At 46.0% G+C, this 20407-nt stretch overlaps 2 protein-coding genes across 3 annotated transcripts; one reads left to right on the forward strand and one right to left on the reverse strand.

The window, feature by feature from the left end:
* Nucleotides 1-74: 74 nt before the first annotated feature.
* On the reverse strand, nt 75-6988 carry LOC125718714 (tetranectin-like). 2 transcript variants are annotated; one of them, XM_048992700.1, is made up of 4 exons: nt 6932-6988; nt 2906-3053; nt 2368-2466; nt 75-734 (listed from the first exon to the last, which is right to left on the reverse strand). In XM_048992700.1, the coding sequence occupies exons 2-4, from the start codon at nt 3000-3002 to the stop codon at nt 334-336; spliced, it is 597 nt and encodes a 198-aa protein (XP_048848657.1). In that variant the 5' UTR covers nt 3003-3053; nt 6932-6988; the 3' UTR covers nt 75-333. The 2 variants fall into 2 exon arrangements, with proteins under 2 accessions (XP_048848657.1, XP_048848656.1); XM_048992699.1 differs by lacking the exon at nt 6932-6988 and having other exon boundaries at nt 2906-3114.
* Nucleotides 6989-7742: 754 nt separating this feature from the next.
* Nucleotides 7743-19902, forward strand: LOC125718711 (palmitoyltransferase ZDHHC3-like). The gene is made up of 7 exons (XM_048992697.1): nt 7743-8117; nt 10479-10807; nt 13767-13891; nt 14541-14637; nt 15353-15434; nt 15578-15708; nt 17493-19902. The coding sequence occupies exons 2-7, from the start codon at nt 10505-10507 to the stop codon at nt 17649-17651; spliced, it is 897 nt and encodes a 298-aa protein (XP_048848654.1). The 5' UTR covers nt 7743-8117; nt 10479-10504; the 3' UTR covers nt 17652-19902.
* The last annotated feature ends 505 nt before the right edge of the window (nt 19903-20407 follow it).

Below are 20407 nucleotides of genomic sequence, written 5' to 3' on the forward strand. Positions count from 1 at the left end.
AAACCTAGATGTGTATAAGTAAGCGTTTCGGCTATCCATTATATCTACACGATAATTACTAACGCCAGAATTACTTTTGACTAATCAGCTTTTGTATTTATTTATTTGGCATCAGTGTCAATTGACAAAAACAAATGATTTCTTCTGTTTCCAGTTAATACCGTGACAAATTACACGCAACACTTGAAGCCAGTTTTCATTAAAGCTCAACCAATTTTAGATTCTGTTGTCGTAAAGCATAAGCGAGGGAAAGGGAAATCGTGATTGCAGACAGCCCCGATAAGCTATACCACGATAAGGGGATCCAGTCTGACGTCATAGGGCTGGAGGCCCTCACACGATGTTAAACTCGCAGACGGAGGATCTCTCATCTCGGCAGTTCTCGTCGAACCACTTTCCGGTGGCAGCGGCGGAAAGCACGGCGCAGTTTTGGGCGCGGTTGCCGTCCGGCTGAAAGTTGAGGCCGGACTCCCAGTTCTTGTAGCGAACGGCAGAGCCTGTCTGGTCGATCCACATGCCCTCCGTCGTCATGTCGTTCACGCCCAGCCAGACCTGTGCGTCGGGGCCGAGGGTAGAGCGCACGTAGTCGTACAGCTGCTCGTTCTCTTGGCGGGTCAGGGGGGTGCTCAGGGTGCCCCCCTTGTCGATGCAGTCCTCGTTCGCTGTGTGGTAGCGCTTCTTTAAAGGATCCACCAGGAAGCATTTACCGTGGATCTTAAATCCTTTCAGACATACTGAAAACAAAGGAACGTTTGAAAACCATCAATTTGCAAACAACTTTTAAAGTATAATAAATTATATTGTTGAAATGCCATTAATTATCTGTCATTGTGTAGGGCAGATCTGGCAGTTATACTCAGGGGTGCCGTAAAGGGGGCAACGGTTTGGATGATTCCAGGGTTCCCCAAAAAACTGGAACATAATTGGACTGGTCTAGGTTGGGCGCCCCAATGGGTCCCCTGTCTGCCGCTTATCCTGGGTCGGGTCACGGAGGCGGCAGTGTAAGCAGCGATGCCCAGACCTCCCTCTCTCCAGCCACCTCCCCAGTTCCCGGGGGATACCCAGGTGTTCCCAGGCCAGCCGAGAGATAACATGTCCTGGGTCTGCCCTGGGGTTTGCTCCTGGTTGGACGTGCCCAAGGGCCTCCCTAGGGAGGCATCCAGATGGCATCCTAGATAGATGCCCAAACCTCCTCAGCTGGCTCCTTTATACTTGATGGAGCGGCAGCCGAACTCCTCCCAGATGTCTGAGTTCTTCACCCTGAGTCTGTGCTGGCAGCTCATTTCCGCCACTTGTATCTGCGATCTCATCTTTTTGTTCGCTCCCCCGAACTCGTGACCTTAGGTCCGGGCAGGAACGTAGATCAACCGGTAAATCAAGGGCTTCGCCTTCCAGATCTGCTCTCTCCTCACGGCGACAGAATGGTACAATGTGCCGCCCCGATCCTCCTGTCGATCTCCCACTCTGTTCTTTCCTCACATATGAAAAAGACCCCAAGATATTTGAACTCTTCTATTGATTGATCGTAACAGAAGAAACTTTAATGCAGAAGTCCTCTTTCATAAAAGCTCCAAAAGATTTTTGATTCTGGCTACCCTAAGTCCCTGGGTTAAGAATGTCCAACTTATGGACACCTCAAAGGAGTGTCATAAAGCCTTTTATATTAAAAATTAGAGTTAAATACAATGATTTGTAATAACGAATGTGTGCATTATTTTGTGATGCTCATGAAAATATTGCACGGCTTCGGCGATTCGTCGGCTCAAAGGAGAACGACCGGCATTTTTAGTTGGATCACGTTGCCGCTAACACCGCTGTTAGCACTCTAACGGCTTACCTACAAATTTTACTTAAAGACAGACTTCGGAACGGATCTCGTTCATAACCCAGCGACTGTCTGTAGTAACTAAATTTGTCTGCATCCTGAAGGTGTTGATGTTTTTTTTTTGTGGATCAGCAGCCACAATTTTGTGGAGCAAAACCACAGAGACCTTAAGGAAAACTGACGGTAAAAGCATACGTCATTTTTCCCGGGCTGGTGCGGTGGGGCACCGCCCCCTAGAGGTTCGCCAAACCAAAACAATCCCGACGTTTGTGACAATGACCTTCTCACATCAACGCTGCAGATGGCTTCCATGTGTGGAAGATGGAACTCGTATTACCACTGCTATAAAGAACACCTTCAGGTGGCGCAGGTCCATCTGTGGATGAGTTTTAAGGTCTACAGTAAACACCATGTGGAAAATAACGTTCAGATTCTTTTATAAGGACACGCCTGTCCTGTGCATGTTGGAGACACAGATCTGTGTCACTGTGAGTTCAGTGTTGTGGATCCCGATCCCACAAGCTCCCGAGAGGGATGCAAACCTGTCTGGAGCGCCTGATGCTCCTTCAGCAGCGTGAGATCCCGCACGATCTCGTCAATCTGCTTCTGGAGGTCCTCGATGGTGCTGAAGCTGACCGCATCTGGAGATCAGGGACACGGAGAATAAGGGATGTGCATGAGAGGGTGGTCCGTGTCTGAGCGTGATCTCGGTGGGCACTCAGCTCTCTCCTGAACTCCCTCCTCAGACACAGTGGCACGTCCTCTTGATGTAAACTGACTAACGACACTTTACTCCTCCTTTTGCAACAAATGAAAGTCTTCGCCAAAACTCAAGTGCAATCAGACTTTTTGAATTAAAGCAAACACTACTTAATTTCAATTTAAGTAACTGTTTCAGGAAATTCTACGGTTTGGTCATTCTGAATCAATACCTACTGGTTAAAACACTTGTTTCATACTGGCCAGATGTTTGTATAGTCTTCTGACTGCTGAAAAGCCTGCATTGAAGACTGATTATCTCCTTATCAGGTATCATGTCAGCGTCCTTACTGACCTCCTGCAGAGAGGGTGGTCCCCTACCTTTTTTCAGCGGTTTCTTCTTAGGGGGGCTCTGCTGGAGCGAGCCATGGATGAGGATGAGGACACAGAGGAAGAGGCAAGCTGGTCTGAAATCCATGATGACAGCTGGGAATGTGCTCAGCTCTGGGATGAGTGCTGCGATTTATCGCTGCCGTTCCCCCGAAGTGGAAAAACACCACAATCAGAGGCTCCTGCGGCAGGCGTCCGGAACGTAGCCGAGAGTTCTAGAATCCACGCCCCACCTCAGCCCCCCCCCCTCCCCCACCCAGCTGCCTGGCCACATCAGGGGCGAAGAGCTTTTCAACATGAGGGCATCAGGTGTGCAAGAGCTGAAGCATAAAATCATCGACCAAAAATGTGTAACGTTAGCAGTTACGCTGAAGTAGCTAAAATTGTGTTTTTTAAAAGCCGTTCTCGGTGAACAGATGGAAGGCGAGATGTAAACACCATTTTCCGGTACGGCAGAATGAAATGGAAAAATAAAATTCTGGTCAAAATACTTGTGAAGGTCGGAGGCGACCATAAAATGCTGGGAGATATTTTACAGACACTCCGCAGACTAGGAATCTCTAACTTCCAATTTATTATGGTCTTTTAACATTATCTGGTCCAGTATGACCATTCTTTCTTTCTGCCCTTTTAGATGCAGCTTTTAGTCTTTTGCCTTGGGTTCGTGATTTAAGAATGGCATGTCCTGTTTTTATGTCTAACCGATATTTAGGCCTATGCCGTTCCATTGCAGTCACGAGGTTGTCAGATTGGGTAGGTCCAGGTTCAGTCTCACATCTGGTGCCCTGTTGTATCTCCTGATAACACGTGGAGGACCAAGTCCAGGGTGCGTAGGAAGTGAGCGAGGAATGCCATTTAAGTCCTCCTTCCTGTTTTTCGAAGCAGCTGATCTGACAGAAATATTGAAAGATGGTTTGAAAGGGAGAATGAAAGAAAACTCTTTTGGGTAAAACTAACCCAATGCAGTCTCTGCATTGTCAGAAAAAAGGGTTCATGCCCGGTACTGTTTTGTATCCCAATGTACCGGCAACATTAATGTACCCCCAATGGGACAAAAAGTTCCTGAGAGTCAATTTTTGTACCTGAAAAGGTACATTTACCTACAGCTGAGGTACAATTGGTAGATGCTTGAGAGTACAACCTTATTGACAAGTAATTGTACCCTCAAAGGCATGAATTCATACTTTTTTTCTGAAACTGTACTTGAATTTATGTAGCAAACACTTTTATCAACTTTTATTTTCGAGAAAAAGCAGGGGTCAGCAATTCCTGGATGAATTATTGTTAATAGCCTGACTCAACAGCGCCCAACGGTGTAATCGCTCTGCCAACTGTGGGATTTGAACCCATGACCTTCCGATCACAAGCATAATATATGCTCCCCCCTGAGCCGCACACTGTCCCCCCCATACTTCTATTTTGCTTATTAACTATTTATTTTTGTATCAGCTATTGCAGGATGCCTGTTCAAGCAACCCCTTCCTTACTGTGCTTCACGTCAGCAGATACAATATTTAATAAAAGCATTATCATCCGAGTCAAATGTGATTTTTTTTTTAAGCTCCAGAATGGAAGGAAGGAAATGAATATGGTTCCTTCGGAAGCACCAAAAACAGACGACTAACATCAGTGCAGCAGTTTAATTGAATAAAGTTGTCATTGTGAAAGATTTTTGGTGTAAGTGACATCTGGTCAGCTCTGGGTCCAAGAGAACATCTCTCTGTACTGGGCAGAAGGACCCTCTGGAATTAGGGTCAGGGAAGGAATGGCAACATGTACATTTCATTCACTTCACAGAGACTAAAAGGCCACATATAGTTCTGTGAAAGGCACTGAGGACCTTAATTAGGGGTCCAACATCATCATCATCATCATCATCGTCATTCTAACCAGCCTGGGATTTGAACCAATGTCCTACGCCACTGAGCCACTCACCATACGCACAACAGCTTTGGAACATAAATGTTTGGGGACCGTTACATTCCGAGCCGGCGAGGGTCTGAATTTTACACCCCAAAGCACGTTTCAACAGTTTGACAGGTTTTAACAAACGACATCACACTCTACCTGCCAGGGGGATCAATCTATGAATCAAGGCAGACAGCAAGAATATAAAGTACATTTAATTCATTTATCTTGTGCTTTTATCCAAAGCGACTTACGGCAGACGGAAGGGTTACAGATTATATGCGCCTGCTCCAATTTGAACCCACAACCTTTTTTTATTGTGAGTAAGTTCAACTTATTGAGTCATATAGCCAAGAGTAACGCCAATACTCTGAAAAGATCTGCAGTCTATTGACTCTCCCTGACTGCAGCCGACGAATTAGGGGGGCGTAGAAATCCACCCCACCCCCAGTGCCTTAGCAGCACATGCCCCCATCTGACGGCCAGAAACAATGGCTATATATCGGTACAGATATGGCCAGATCTGGATTTTTTATTCAATCAAGCTTCATGTTAAATTCATTAGCGAGGAAGCAGAATCTATTTTTTAAAGAGAGGCTCAAGCAGGGAGGAGCGGGACAGGAAGCCGGTAATATCATTATCATTAACAAAGAAACGCACCGCGCCAGCTACTGCACCCACACTAGGGGGCGCTCAATTTCTTATCCTGGCGCTCCCAGCCCCTTGTCACAAACCGCACATTTGCGTTTATTACTCTAATCGGTAAACGATCGGTGCACGGTAGAAATTTCGCATTTAAGGAGGTGATGAATGATCGCTCCCAGATAAATAATTATATCGTTTCTTATATGTCGAAATCAATATTTACTGTTGATGATGAGTTAGATATTGATTTTTTGCTCTATCCAGTACCTTCCACTACTATTTTCACTGAGACTGCACCCTTGTAATTGTACCTTTGAGATGTTCCTCGGAGTCCATTTCTGTAGCTGAAAAGGTACAATTACCTACAGCTAAGGGTACAATTGGCAGACCCTTGAGGGTACAGTCCCAGTGACAAGCAAAGGTACAAATTTTTCCCGTAGAGTGTATGACACAATCTAACATGCTTCATAGTGGAAAATAATGAGGCTTCCTAAGTCAAGACGTCTGGCCAAGAACAAAGAAAGCCTCATTTGTGGAAAGCCCGAGCACTGTGTGTACTTTGGAAATCCAAGTGGGAAAAGAGGACGTTATGACACAGCACTGTGTCTGCTGAGGCTTGAACTCCTGATTTGTGAAGAATAATCTGAGCACTTTGTCTTAATTTCATTAGAATTTGGAACAAAACAAGGTTCATATGACATAAACTCATATTTCTGTAATTAGGGTGGGGGTGGGGCTGGGGCTGGTATAAGGCACAAGGATTGGGTACACCACGCATGAGACACAGTTAGACCATGCAACTGCCAGACTCACATGAAGCAGAGGCAGGACGTAAATCTCCAACCCCGCAGGACTGAAGCGAAAGCTTCACCATGTCGCTTTACTAAGAAAACTAAAACAAAACATGAAATAAATAGTCTAAAGTTGTTTTTACAAGGTTTTAAAAACTGTGACTAACTTTCAAGCTGTTTATTCTGTTTCTGTGTTTTTTTAGCAACCCGTGGATTGTGCTACCGCGTATTTTTTGGGATCTATAATTCCTTGTCACTTGGCAGAAAGCAGCGAGCCAAACACCCACACGCAATCACACTATAATTGTCCATCACAGTACGGACACAATGCAGTCATTTTGTATGCTCTTCATATTTACAGTGGCATCAACAGCAAGCAAATAAAACCGAATCTGTATTCTTATGTAATAAAGATGATGAAGAGCACCCGTGGATTGTGCTACCGAAAATGAGCACTTTTCGGTATTTGGTTTCTGATGTGTAGATTTGCCTGCCACTAGAACTAATTGCATTTGGCTGGTTCGTGGAAAATGGAGAATCAAGCAGATCACAAAAATATCCCAAATTGCGTAACGTGTTCATTCAACCGGAACAGGAATATTCACCTGTGGTCACATAGAGACAAGGCAGGGTAGGAAAATAAAAGAGGGCTGAAGGCTCTCCGTTCACTTACCGGAAGTATAAAAAGGGTTATATGCGATTTTATATTCACGCAGACGGCCATTATTTTATGCATTTTAGAAACTTAATGTTTGACGTATTTTTTTAAAGGTGTGGTAGCATTAAATATGGTTACCGCGCCCCCTGGTGGTATCTGGTAAAAACATAAAATGACAGGAGTTCACACGTTTGGTGCTGATTTCAATGATCTAGTTTCCCAAAGTTCACCGCAGGACGATTCTCATCAATAAATTACCAAAGAGTTTCACTTTTTTATCTTTAAAGGGTCCTGTGGTTGCCGGGTGGTGCTACGATTCTGCGAGTAAAATGGTGGTCTTACATCTCTTGGATTGTGAGCGCGATTCTTCTCCCCAGGGTTGTGTGTTTAAAGCTACTGAATTAGTTCCCATGAACAATTATTTATTCGGCTACAGGCATTTTCTCAATTTCCGTTCCACATGGTTTAAATTTTATTATCAGTGTGCGTGCATGTTATATTACAGGAGAAGCTGGTGGTGTGAGTTTAGTGGCGTATGATCGCACATATATAGGCCTATTAATAGTCGTTGTAATACTAATGTGTTAATTTAGTAAAAAAAAAAAAAAAAGAGACATTAATGAAAGCGGAGGCATATACAACAGTTTATTAAGCATTTCTGCATGTGATTAATTCCTGAAGTACCGGGGCTGGTAGAAATTTATCGTCCAACCTTTACTATATATCTATAACTACCAGTTTGATGACTAATTAGTAGCCTAAACTAGGTAGTGCCTATATGGTGATTGGCCAGTGCGCCTCTTGTAACTTAATACTGCAGGTTTCGAGGACACCTGAGAGACTCCAGTCCTACAAGAAAAAAGGAAAGAAAATCGGGGAAGTTGCTGAGGAGCTGGGAGCGGCAGCGCGCAGGAAGTGCTGCGTATGGAAGTACGGGAACAGGGGAGACTTCCTGCTTCTCCGTCCGACAGTACAGGAGCCCGGCCGGGGTGCCGCCTTGTTCGCCACGCCGGAAGCTGAACGGTCCGCTCACATCTTCGGCATTTTCGCAGCTCTTCATCTAGCGTGCGGTTTTTCCCAAGCAGCCTGGGTCGCCATTCACATAGGACAGCTGCTGGTGGTGGAGCAGCCTGGTTAATGTGCCGCCGATAGGCGATCAGAGGGGGGATTTCCCCTGCACGACCCACCATCGGGGGAAAAGGTATGTCGAAAAACTAATGTATGCGATTCAACTTCCCTCCTAGTACTGTAATTTTACTGGCAAGTACCAATAGTGATATCCAGCTTCGGGTGACATGCTTTCGTGCCTTATTCAGTATCTTTGAAAATGCTTGCTTACTTATTGGTGTTATGGAGTTAGTTACAACTCATTGTTTGCAAAGTTTATATGATGTCAGCCCTACAGTACTTGAAATATGAAGCGTAGATCCAGCAGGCATTACCAGCTTGTATTACCAAAAAGATACAACACAGACATCGCGAGCATTTGGATGGTGTTAAAACGAAACCAATGTAATTTAAAACGTCTGCTTGGTACTGGTTACAAACCTGCAGTGCCCCGGTGTTCCGGTTCGCACATGGGTCTCTGAAATACTGTGTGCATTACATGATCTTATTTTGGACGACTTGCTTTTAATCAGAGTTGCTGCTGGTACTCACGCCTGGAAGTTTCTACGCGCAGTGATTTACAGAATGTAACTCACCACGTCAATCTTCATTTATTTTTTATACTGTAACTGATCGGTTTAGGTCTGCGCTGTCAGGCAGGACGGAGGGGCATATTGAGATGGACTGTATGGGTTGTCTCGATAGGGATTGTCTCACAGTACCACGATCGAGGCTGGATGGAAGCTGAAAATCGCAGTATGCCCATCTATAGCCACGAATGTAGAGTTTAACCTACAGTCTAACCTGCCGTCTAATTACTTTATGCTTCGGCCTGGGAGTGAACCGCAACCGTGGATTTTGGTGGTAATATAATTTACAGCATCCTGCATTTACTTGTTTACTACACTGTCCCATAGTCCTCAGTATTTGAGAAATAGAAAGGTAATGTTGGCTGTCTTATAAATAAGACGTGTATTTTCGAACAAGAATTTGTCCAAGGAAAGTTAGGAAGAGCGGATTGCGCACGCGCAGAACGTGCTGCGGAACTTGCGCCGACTATTACGTGACACACGCGGGAGTCCAGGCTTCCCTCCTTATTCTCACCTCATCGAAACCCGGCGTGGGCGCGGTAGGGGGGCAGAAACGCATGTAAACGGCATTGTGTTAATCAATAGATCATGAACCACACCAGCTACAGTCCGTCTTTGTCATAACATTATGAACAACCACGATTACCCAGAATTCCTCAATATCCACCTTGTTCAGGGTGTTTGTTCCTAGTTCCGTTTTTACCCAATTTTATAGTTTAGTACATCTAATTCGGTACATATACTTGTTGAACTGCTTTCTGTTACCATTTTATGTAATCGGTGTATTCCTAGTTTTTGTACAAAAGACTTTTAAAGTTTATTTCCCCTAACAGGTACATTACATTTCTTTAGCAGACGCTTTTATCCAAAGCAACGAATAATTTAGCAGGCAGGATCAACCAGTTCGGTCCCTTGCTAAGTTGCCTAAGGGTGACACCACACCGCCCACTGGTTACAGCCCTGCGTCGACTTGCGTTGGCTTTTGGGACCGGTGCCGCTGTTCGAAAGTCAGTTTGCCTGCATCTCAATTTTATAGCTGTCCATCACATATACAATACTGTATGCACAATGCATTACAAGTTAGATATGGACAGAGGGTCATTACCCGGCTGGCAGTGCTGCCCAGTCTCCCGCGCCGGTTACACTAAGCGATCGATACACCTGCTGACGTCATACTACGTCCGCCTTCAGCCGTCTCTTGATCAGTTTATATTATTTACTAGGGACCTCTGACGTAACTGCGATCGGATGTACCTCGATCTAAGACTATATATTTACGGAATCGATTCCATTTCTGACAGGAATTCCCATTGTGATTAAAGCCGGCAAACTGATTCTGAATGGTTATTAAAAAAATCTATTATTATTATTATTATTATTATTATTATTACTATTATTAAATAGCGTTGTGTGATGGGCTGGCGTCCTGTCCAGGGTGTGCCCCAACCTTGTGCTTTTTGTGGTTATCCAAAGGTCTGTATGTTAGGGTAAAATCTTGGAAAGTCCATGCAAAGGGTAAAATTAAACACGGGCTGTAATTAGTTTTTGTTTTTGCTTTTCAGCAATTAGTCTGAAAGCACTGCGTACCAGATGTATCATGAATTTTACTGCTCCTACTTTAAGGGCCAGAACCATTAAGCTGGTAATGCATATAAGCCCGGTGAGGGTTCTGTGTGAGGGCCTTGTTGGTGTCAGCTATGGTAGGTATACAGGCGGGTGGCCACCCATTACCTCAGTGGACCCACACACTTGCATGGTTTAGGTGGTGGTAAACATTGCCTGTGTAGGCGTACTTGGAGGTGAATCAGTCCATGCCTAATGAGTGCTCACTCTCTCTCTGCTACCGCCGCCCACTACTTTCCCAGCATGCCGAGGGGCAGCCTGTGGTAACATGGGCAGCCCAGCGCACCGCTGCCGGGATATTGAGCGTCAGGCTGGCTACCTGCACCCCGAGCAGTGTGCCCCGCCCCCACCACGCACCTCCTCCGATGCCATGTGGTTCATCCGCGATGGCTGCGGCATCGCCTGCGGCATCATCACCTGGCTGCTGGTCTTCTTCGCCGAGTTTGTGGTTCTCTTCGTCATGCTGCTACCCTCCAGGAACCTGGCCTACAGCCTGCTCAATGGCGCCCTCTTCAATAGCCTGGCGTTCCTGTCACTGGCCTCCCATTTTAGGGCCATGTGCACTGACCCGGTGAGTCTGCCGCGTTGGCCCCGCGAGGGGGGGGGTGCTCGGTTCCATGTCGCCATGATGTCATACCAGCGGGATGTTCTGTAGGCGAGGTGATGGACCATCCAGAACCGGCCTTTTTTGAATGTCTAAATTTCCGCCTGTATTTTGCTGATGCTCATAATGTTTTGGATTCCCTCCTTCGAAACACGGGCTGTAAACCAAGGTGCCCTTTGGACTGGATACCACCCTGTAGCTGAACACTGCTACAAATACTCCCTGTTATTTACCCGCGGCTGAAGGGATTTCAAGGAGTTTAGCAGTCTGCTATTCTTATGGGGGGGATATCTGAGAATCTGGAGGAACCCAAGGCAAAAACATAGGGGTAACCTGCAAACTCCAAGCACAGGGATGGCGAGTGTTTCTAAGGTCACTTAGTACAGGCACTCAGAGTCCTTGTAGCACTTGGCAGAGTAACTCATGCCTGTGTTTAACTAATCAGTCACTGCAGCCGGGTGTGGCGAATGGCGAGAGGTACTAACAATCGGACAGTTAATTATTAACTAGCAGAATGTAACCGATAGTGGCCACAGTGGGGTTGAAATCGATAAGGTAGATATTGTTCTGTTTTATAGCCTGAGGTTTAATGTACAATAAGGGATCATTCTTCAGTTTGTGGTGGAATATATCCTCCGGGACACGAATAGGACCTTGCTGCTCGGTGATCAGCTGGCGTTTAACTGGCTCATGCTTCACGTGGACATGTGCCCCCCCGCCCCCCCCGCCCCGTGCACGACTGTGGTGAAGTACAGTCATGTGAGAAAGAAAGTGCACCTTCCCATTCTAAGCTTATGTGTATCCGTACGTATTAAAAACCATCCGTATTCTCCTCATTTTCAAGCCTGCTAAGGACCGATCAAGATGAACAACAACATATCACATATTGCAGCCTGTCGTCGATTATTTAACAAATATTAAGCCAAAATGCAGAAGCAGTGTGTGGAAAAATTAAGTGCTGCTTCCGTAGGAATTAAGAGGATCAGGTGCTGCTGGTCAAATGCACTTGACTAACTGATCATCTGCAAGTCTGACCACCTCTTTAAGAGCAGAGGTTTTGGCAGTTTGCTGGACTTGAACATTCCAGTGCGTGTTAACACAATGTTAAGGAGACAAGACGTCAGCGATGATCTTAGAGAAGCAATCAATCTGGGAAGGGTTATAAAGCCATTTCCCGACAACCGGAAGTCCATCATTCCACAGTGAGAAAGATTATTCACGAATGGAAAATATTCGAGACGGTTGGCAATCTTCCCAGGAGCGAACATCCCAGTTCACCCCAAGGTCAGACCGAGCGACGCGCAGAGAAATTGCAAAAAACTGAAGAGCTACATTCCAGACTCTACAGGCCTCGGTTAGAGTTGACAGTGCGATTAAAAAAGGATGAAACAAGTCTGGCTTGTTTGGAAGGATTGCCAGGAGAGAGCCCCTTCTAAAGCTAACATGATAGCAAGAGTTAGGTTTGCATGTTGCATGTGAACAAACCACGGGACTTCTGGAACAGTGACCTTTAGACGGACCAAAGTGGAGATGTTTGACCATAAAGCGCAGTACGACGCTTGGCAAAGCCCAAACGCTTCATGCCAACTGTCAAGCACGGTGGTGAAAGGTTGATCTGGACACCTTGCAGTCATTGAGTCGTATATACCAAAGAAAGTATATACCAGTCGTCTGTATACCAAAGAATCGTAGAGTCAAATGTGAGGTGATCTCTCTTACAGCTAAAGCTTGGCCCGAAATTGGGTGATGCAACAGGACAATGATCCCAAGCATGCCAGTAAATCTACAACCGAACGACTGAAAGAATCAAGGTGTTTCAGTGGCCCAGACCTCAACCTGACTGAAATGCTTGGGCGGGACCTTAAGATGGTTGTACCTGAATGAATGTCCCCAAAGAGTGGGCCAAGATTCCTCCACAATGATGTGAGAGACTGATAGCCATGCATAAAATGATGAGTTATTGCTGCTGAAGGTGGTTCTACAAGCTATCGAATCATGGGGTGTACTTGATTTATTTATTCATTTTTTTTTCACAAATGGCTTCCTCCTTTTTGTTAAATAATGACATAGTGGAATCTGTGTGTTTTACACCTGAGGTTAAATTGTGTGTGGAGTTTGCATGTTCTCCCCATGTCGTCGTGGGGTTTCCTCTGGGTACTCCAGTTTCCCCCCACAGTCCAAAGACATGCTGAGGCTGATTGGACTAAATTGCCTGTCGGAGTGAATGGTGTGTGAGTGTGCCCTGCGATGGGCTGGCCCCCTGTCCTGGGTTGTTCCCTGACTCGTGCCCGTAGCTTCCAAGATAGATCCCCCCATGACCCAATAGTGCCAGTGGTTTGGAAAATGGATGGATATCTCTTTAAATATTTTAGTCTCAGTTTAAGATTTACTATTTTTATTTCTAGGGATAGACCAGAAGTTTGACTTCGCTAACTCCTATAAAAGGTCCCTTTGTGGTACCATTGGTTGTTGCTGTAGTTCTTTTGCATAAAAGGGACCCCAACATAATTCTTTACTTTAAATAAATAGAATTTAAGAAGAATGAGTATTTGACCATTTTATTTGTTAGTTGTTGAGGCAGTATTTTTGGCTTTCATTTAGTCGCTTTGTTTTATTTTTATATTTTATTTGTTCATGAAAATGTTTTGATCAGTGGTAACAACCATGCCTTGTGTATTGTTAAAATAAAATTCTTTAGTAAAATTCTTAATATGACATTCATGCCACACTGTAAACATGATGTAAGAGCAGATTTGCTCTACAGTGCCACTTTGGTGCAAGAAGTATGAACATTCAGGACTGCGGGCAGTCGGGTATTATAGCACGGCCGCGTCCCCAGGAAGTCTGAACCAGGCCTTCGCTGTCATCTGCCTGCTGCCCAGTGGCCTCCTGTGATGGCGCCCCCTGTGTTCGTGTCGTGCTGCAGGGCGCCGTGCCGAAGGGGAATGCCACCAAGGAGTTTATCGAGAGTCTGCAGCTGAAACCTGGCCAGGTGGTCTACAAGTGTCCCAAATGCTGCAGCATCAAGCCGGACCGTGCACATCACTGCAGGTATGCCCCGCCCCCTCACGGCCTGAGGCCGGTGCAGGTATGCCCCGCCCCCTCAGGGCCTGAGGCCGGTGCAGGTATGCCCCGCCCCCTCACGGCCTGAGGCCGGTGCAGGTATGCCCCGCCCCCTCAGGGCCTGAGGCCGGTGCAGGTATGCCCCGCCCCCTCAGGGCCTGAGGCCGGTGCAGGTATGCCCCGCCCCCTCACGGCCTGAGGCCGGTGCAGGTATGCCCCGCCCCCTCACGGCCTGAGGCCGGTGCAGGTATGCCCCGCCCCCTCACGACCTGAGGCCGGTGCAGGTATGCCCCGCCCCCTCACGACCTGAGGTTGGTGCAGGTGCGCCCCTGTCCTGTTACTGAGGCTGTTACGAATTTTTATCTGGAAAAATTTCGGCATTTGGCGCCTTGATTATTGTTTTAATTTATCCTGCAAAAACATGGTGCGATATGGAGCTAAACGTGTTATAGGGTGTTGAGAGTATTTGGCCCATTGCAGCCTAGGAGTTCAAACACTTTTGATTTTCCCAAAGAGATGATTGTGAACAGGCTTCTTTATCCGTAGTTAACCTGCCTGTATGGTTCTCCTGATTGTCCTCGTATTGAGCACAGGGGGCACCGGTTTTACACGCGTGTCCTTTGCGTTTCCACGGCAGCGTCTGCAAGCGATGCATACGCAAGATGGATCACCACTGTCCGTGGGTCAACAACTGCGTGGGCGAGAACAATCAGAAGTACTTTGTGCTGTTCACGGTGAGCGCCCCCTTGCACACGCGTGTGCCCGCACATGCACTGGCGTGTCGCGTTTTAATGCTAATAATAATTAGCATCAAGCCCTAAAAGCAGCATGAATTATGGTTTTTAGTGTAACTAATTTGATTTAGGAGAATGTTTAGTTTTTTTTCCCCTTAGGATAATATTTTAGAATTAGTGCTCCCAAGTGCACAATTTTTCACATATAGAGTTACAGAGAACCTTTTCCTCTCTCTGATCTTAGCCTGGGAGCCCTGAATGTGCTCAGCAACCTGACTTTGGTTGCAGGAGGTCTGAATGCAGAATTATTTTCATTAACTACTTAAAGCCAGGTATTATCAAGATCAGAATACTTTCATTTTCCTGGTGGAAATTGTTTCATGCTCAAAATCCATGCTAACAGTTAAACAGTTAATCTGTATGGAAAAGTTAATAATATTATGGTGTGTTAAAGAGTGGGACAGCCAGTGAATGTCTGTGACACAGGACCAGAGTTGGGTAATTCAGATCCAGAGAGTAAAAGTCCAGACCGGGATTTTGTTTCAGCCGACCAGTTGAGCATAAAGACACACAGTCACAAATACTCAACTGGTTGGTTGAAACAAAATCCCGGTCTGGACTTTTACTCTCTGGACCTGAATTACCCAACTCTGCACAGGACATTGGCTGTCCCTGTACCGAGCTGCATAGAAACTGGAGCCTCTCTGTTTTACAGATGTACATTGCCCTGATATCCCTGCATGCCTTGATCATGGTGGCCTTCCACTTCCTTTTCTGCTTTGAAGAGGACTGGACCAGTAAGTCCCAAAATCCTCTTTCACCGTCACAGTAACTGCCTACAAGGTAGCTGCCAAGCAGTGTCTCTGTTGTTGCGTAGTGTAAATGACTGTGCCTCTCTCTGGTGCCCTCTAGTGTTCATCACTGTCTTTTTATTCCTCAGAGTGCAGTACCTTCTCGCCACCTGTGACCGTCATCCTGCTCATCCTTTTGTCATTCGAGGGGCTACTTTTCCTAATTTTTACATCTGTGATGTTTGGGACTCAAGTGCATTCTATCTGTACCGACGAAACGGTGAGTGGCTGCCTGATTGCCCCTCTCCCCGCCCCCCCCCCCCATTGCCAATTCTAGCACCTAACTTCCTGACCTTCCAGTCCGCAGCACAATTTCTGAGAATCCAGGCTCTTTGTCCTGAATGAACAGGTAATCGAGGAGTGAAATATTGGGACCAACGCTCAAAAATAGTGAATTTGCCCTGTTATTTTGTGTGGGGGGGGGGCGTTTGTGCACCGAATTTGCTATAAAACCTGCTCCAGGGTGGCAGAAATTGCCTGCCTGGCTGAAGGAGACTTATTACTTTTTATTTTTGTCATCCATCTTTCCCAGCATGCATTCTAACCCTTGTGTTGTTTAGGGCTCTCATGTAACTTATCAGGTTTAGACTTTGCTCTGGGGCAGGTAATAAGCAGCTGGTTCTCCTGCGGTTTCTGTTTGAGGAAGTGATGGATGAGGCTCTGCCCTCTGAGGCCTGAGAAGACCGTCTTCTGGCACGGCGAATGCAGGTCGCATAGCTGGAAAGGTCAGGGGTCCCTCCTGGCCCCATCCTCGGCATAGAAATCCGGAGGACAAAGTTACCGGCCTTAGTGGAATCTCTCCAAGTCTCCACGTTCCTAGAAGTTTCTCCTGGTGACCGTTAAGTCTTCTCGCTGCAGTGATGAACAGTTATCCCAGTTGCGTAGATATTAAATGGTGTCTGGTCAGTTGATTTAGGTTGTAGTTGACTTGAAATATAGTTTCTTGTGAGCTTATTTTGAATTGACTGGTACTTCTGATTTCCTTTGTGCACATTAAAGAAACACAGCTGGTGAATGATGCTGGAAAAATTGATATTATGCTGTTTAATCTTCAAAAGCTTTGAAGCAGCTGTGCAGGGGAGAGGACTAGACCGACAGAACATGAATTGTTGCCAGTGATTCAGGATTGTCTGATTATCTTTAGACTTTTAATTCCTTTAATTAGTTACTTTTAATTCCTTTTAATTCTCGTGTTTGGAAAGCCTGTTATTAAAGTAGTGAAGTGGTGGTCAGGTTTGTATAGCGTCAGAAATGAGCTTGGTGATGCTTCTCTGGGACCTGTATCACGAAGCAGGATTTCTTAGTGGCATAACTTGTGAAATTGAAGGTAGTCTGGGCTAAATGTTAGTGATAAAATCCATTAAGCCCAGACTACCCTAAATCCATGAAGTTATCCTGCTAAGCAGGCCTCTGCTTGAGTAAGGCGTTTGTTTTCTAATTAGAGATTAGCTCTCGAGATTCCGGGGGGAAGAAAAAACAACGTATTGGTCTGTGCAGGGCACTTGGTTTGTCCTTAACGGGCATAATCACCTCCAGACATGGGATGGGTTTTCAAGGACCCTGTTAGCCGCCCTTAATTGGGGTCTCTTGTTTGATAATGACAGCATGTACAAGATCTGGAGGAGAGATGCTGTAACATGCAGGAACAGCCTATAAGAAGGCTGGAGTAAGTGGGTGGGGCTTATTAGAGGGTGTGGCTTTCAAAACACTGATGTCATGATCTTCATTCCTGATTTAGGTCAAGCCCTGCATCATGTGCTGGTGTTTTAAAAATGACACGTTATTTATACATTAGTAATTATGTGCTAAAAACGTTAGAAGATAAATGTTTAATCTATTGTGCTTGGCACGGTCCCTCCCACAAACTGACATAATGAGTGCAGATCCCTAAGTATCCAGGAAGGTACAGACGCATCAGATCCTGGTTTCATGCAGCCCGATCCTCGCTGGACTAGAAGTTCGAGTCCCTGCCGACGTTACATCTGGACCGTTTCTCTTTTCCAGGGCATAGAGCAGCTGAAAAAGGAAGAGAGGAGTTGGGGTAAGAAGACCAAGTGGATGAATATGAAGGCGGTGTTCGGTCACCCCTTCTCCATAGCCTGGCTCAACCCACTCGCTACGCCCGACTACGGCAAGGCTGAGCCGTACCAGTACGTCGTGTGAGCTGTGGGCTCTCCCGGACCGCTACGTCCAGCACACACTTTAAAAAAACAAACTGTACACTTCGTCCCTTTCCTTTTTAACAAAGGTTCAGAGGCTTGGAGTCGCTTTTACATTTGCCAGGACCGAAAAGGCCTTTTTCACGTTTACTTTGCCCGATGCTCTTAAAACCCACAGAGACTCTCCCTCTGCTTCACTACAAGGTGCCTCACAGCGTGATTCTTCAAATGTTTTCCCTGCGATTTGTGCTGTGCTCTGAGGCAAGGCAAACGTTCTCTGTCAACACAGCTGGGACGGGGGGAGGGCGGATTGCCATTGTATTTTTATAGTTTTAAGAATGGAAATGTCAGTGTTCACAGGACGAGGGAAGGAGGTCCTGCCTGGAATTGAAGCAGGGCGAGTTCATATGGGCTTAAGATATGCGAGCATCTGTGAACATGACAATGCTGCTGCGTGTGGCTGGACTGAGTCGTCCAGCTTTGGAGGACCCTCTAAATGTCCCTCACAGCAGGCTAGCTTGGGGCCCCTGACCTGTTATGGTGTGTTTGTTTAAGTGTAAAACGTCGGTTATGTAATTGGTGATGGTGTCATTGGTTGTTTTTCCTGTAAAATTTCTGTTTTGAGAAACACATTTTTGGCCATTTGGTCTTCTGGTTTTTTGGATTCGCGCTACAGATCTTAACCAAAAACCGGTGCCGAATGTGACCATAGCGCAGCCCTGTGGTCGGCCTGCAGCAGTGGTCTGGTGGGTAGTGGTTCCATACGTGCTTTTTACCTGGAGCCCTGTAGGGGGCAGTGTGTTCCGTAGTGATGGCACACTGTCATCTGCGAGTACAATGGCTGACTTGACTCATAAATGCATGAGTTATCTTTTGTCTCCTAAGTGTGTAGGATGTACTTTATGGATGGTAGGTCAATTGTCTCCAGAAGTTACAGATCCTCCCGCCCCCCCACCCGCCCCCCATTTCTGCTCATAAGTGGCCCTTGTTTCCTGGCTGAGTTGTAGCACAGAGCCTGAGGGCTCGTGCCAGATGGAGATGAATGCGGACCTCGCTCCCCCGGTGCCCCCGGCAGGATTTAGCTGGGCAGCGACTGGGAGATGAATTCTGCCGTATCCAAGGTGAAAGCTGGTCATGTGACCCAGCTGGATGAAGGATGCTGGCTGTGGCCTGTCCCCATTACTGTGTGGTGTAGCTTTCCTCTCTACAAAAAACGCTTCTCCCGAGTTGTCAGACTGCTTTCTGCTGGGGGGGGGAGGGGGGTTTGGGATGCTAACTGAAAGGTAACCAGCGGTGTTATGAGCTAAAACAGTGCCAAGTCTATTCTTTTGAAAAGGGAAGAGTGTAAAATTAAAAAGGACTTTTAGATCGTACCCTGAAAGCCCCAGTTAACATGGGTGTTAAAAAGCATTTGTAAAAATGAGGGGGGGGGCTCTGTTACTTCACCTCCAATGATGTGGCTTTGAATCCTGCTGTATGAGATTGTTCTCCATGTGCCGTTTGGATTCCGCCTGTCTAGCCCTGTAGTGCGGAAACGTGCAGCTACGCTAATTGGTGTCTCTGAAAGCCCTGGTGTGTGTGTCTGCGCCCTGTCATGGCCCCCCATCCAGGATGGACCCCTGCCTTGCTGCCTGCTGCCAGACCCTATGCAATCCTGCGGTTTTAAATAGAAAAGCGACGGATAAATGTATGAATGGAGATTCACAAAGACTCAAGGAATGGGGACTTGTCTGTTTAAAGATCTTTGTTCAAGGGATAGGAAAGAAGCATGAGATGGGGGGGGGAGCGGGGGGGTCAACATCAATGCAGAAATACTTTAGGTAACCATCCCATTCTCCTCCCTCTCCTGTCATCTTCCTGTGTTTTGGAACCAATCTTTTCTTCTTCAGTGAATAAGAACCTGCTGTATGCACTTAAAGTCAAGGGCTGTAATTCTCGGTGTTGCGAAAGAAATACTTGTTTTTATCTCTTATATTAAACCCAGTAATTTTAATAGCCAGCTGAATTTTATATGGATCCAGATAGTAAAACTGCGTCAACTTGCGCGAGTCCTGACAGTGCGTGAGCAGCAGCTCCACACTCTCTCGTGGCCTCTGGGTTTCGTGATCTGCTCTGTACCGACGTTCTTTGTTATTAAAGTTGTGCCAGCGGACCAAAGCTCCATGTTGAAATTCTACACGTGTTTCCTCGAGCTGTCTGCCTATTTTATCTCTCCATTTTGAAATAAAATTGTTTTCAGCTTCTGGCACCTGGAATGTGAACAAGAGTGTCTTCAGTTGTGATATGACATTTTTTTTTCTCCATTCTTTCTTTTTTGGTGCAAATGTAACTAAACAATTCAGACAATGGCTCTCTTAATTAAAGATTCCGTTTATAGATGCCGTCTGTGCTCCTAATACACAAATGTAATGACTGTTTCTACCTCATTACAAAGGTGTTAAAAGCCTGTTCTTTGTCTGACTGAATCATACCATCTGGATGCGTGAGGGGAAGACGATTCCCGCTGAATGTCTCAGGCTTTGAGTTAATTCTTCTCTTACCACTGAGTTTGTGGTCCACTGCAGAAAACTGTTGACGTTTGTGATAATCTGACCATCTAAACCATGGCCTCTCATGAACTTCCTCTTAAGACAAAGTTAGATGAGATGTTTTCAGACTTTGTCCATGAATGGATGTTGCTTAGGTAGCTGTGAAGGCCAGACAGACTGTGCCGTACTTGTTAAATAGTGGATCAATGGGAATACATAATCCTTTAATTAA

This window comes from Brienomyrus brachyistius, chromosome 23 (assembly GCF_023856365.1).
Source record: "Brienomyrus brachyistius isolate T26 chromosome 23, BBRACH_0.4, whole genome shotgun sequence".
Classification (NCBI taxonomy): Eukaryota; Metazoa; Chordata; class Actinopteri; order Osteoglossiformes; family Mormyridae; genus Brienomyrus; species Brienomyrus brachyistius.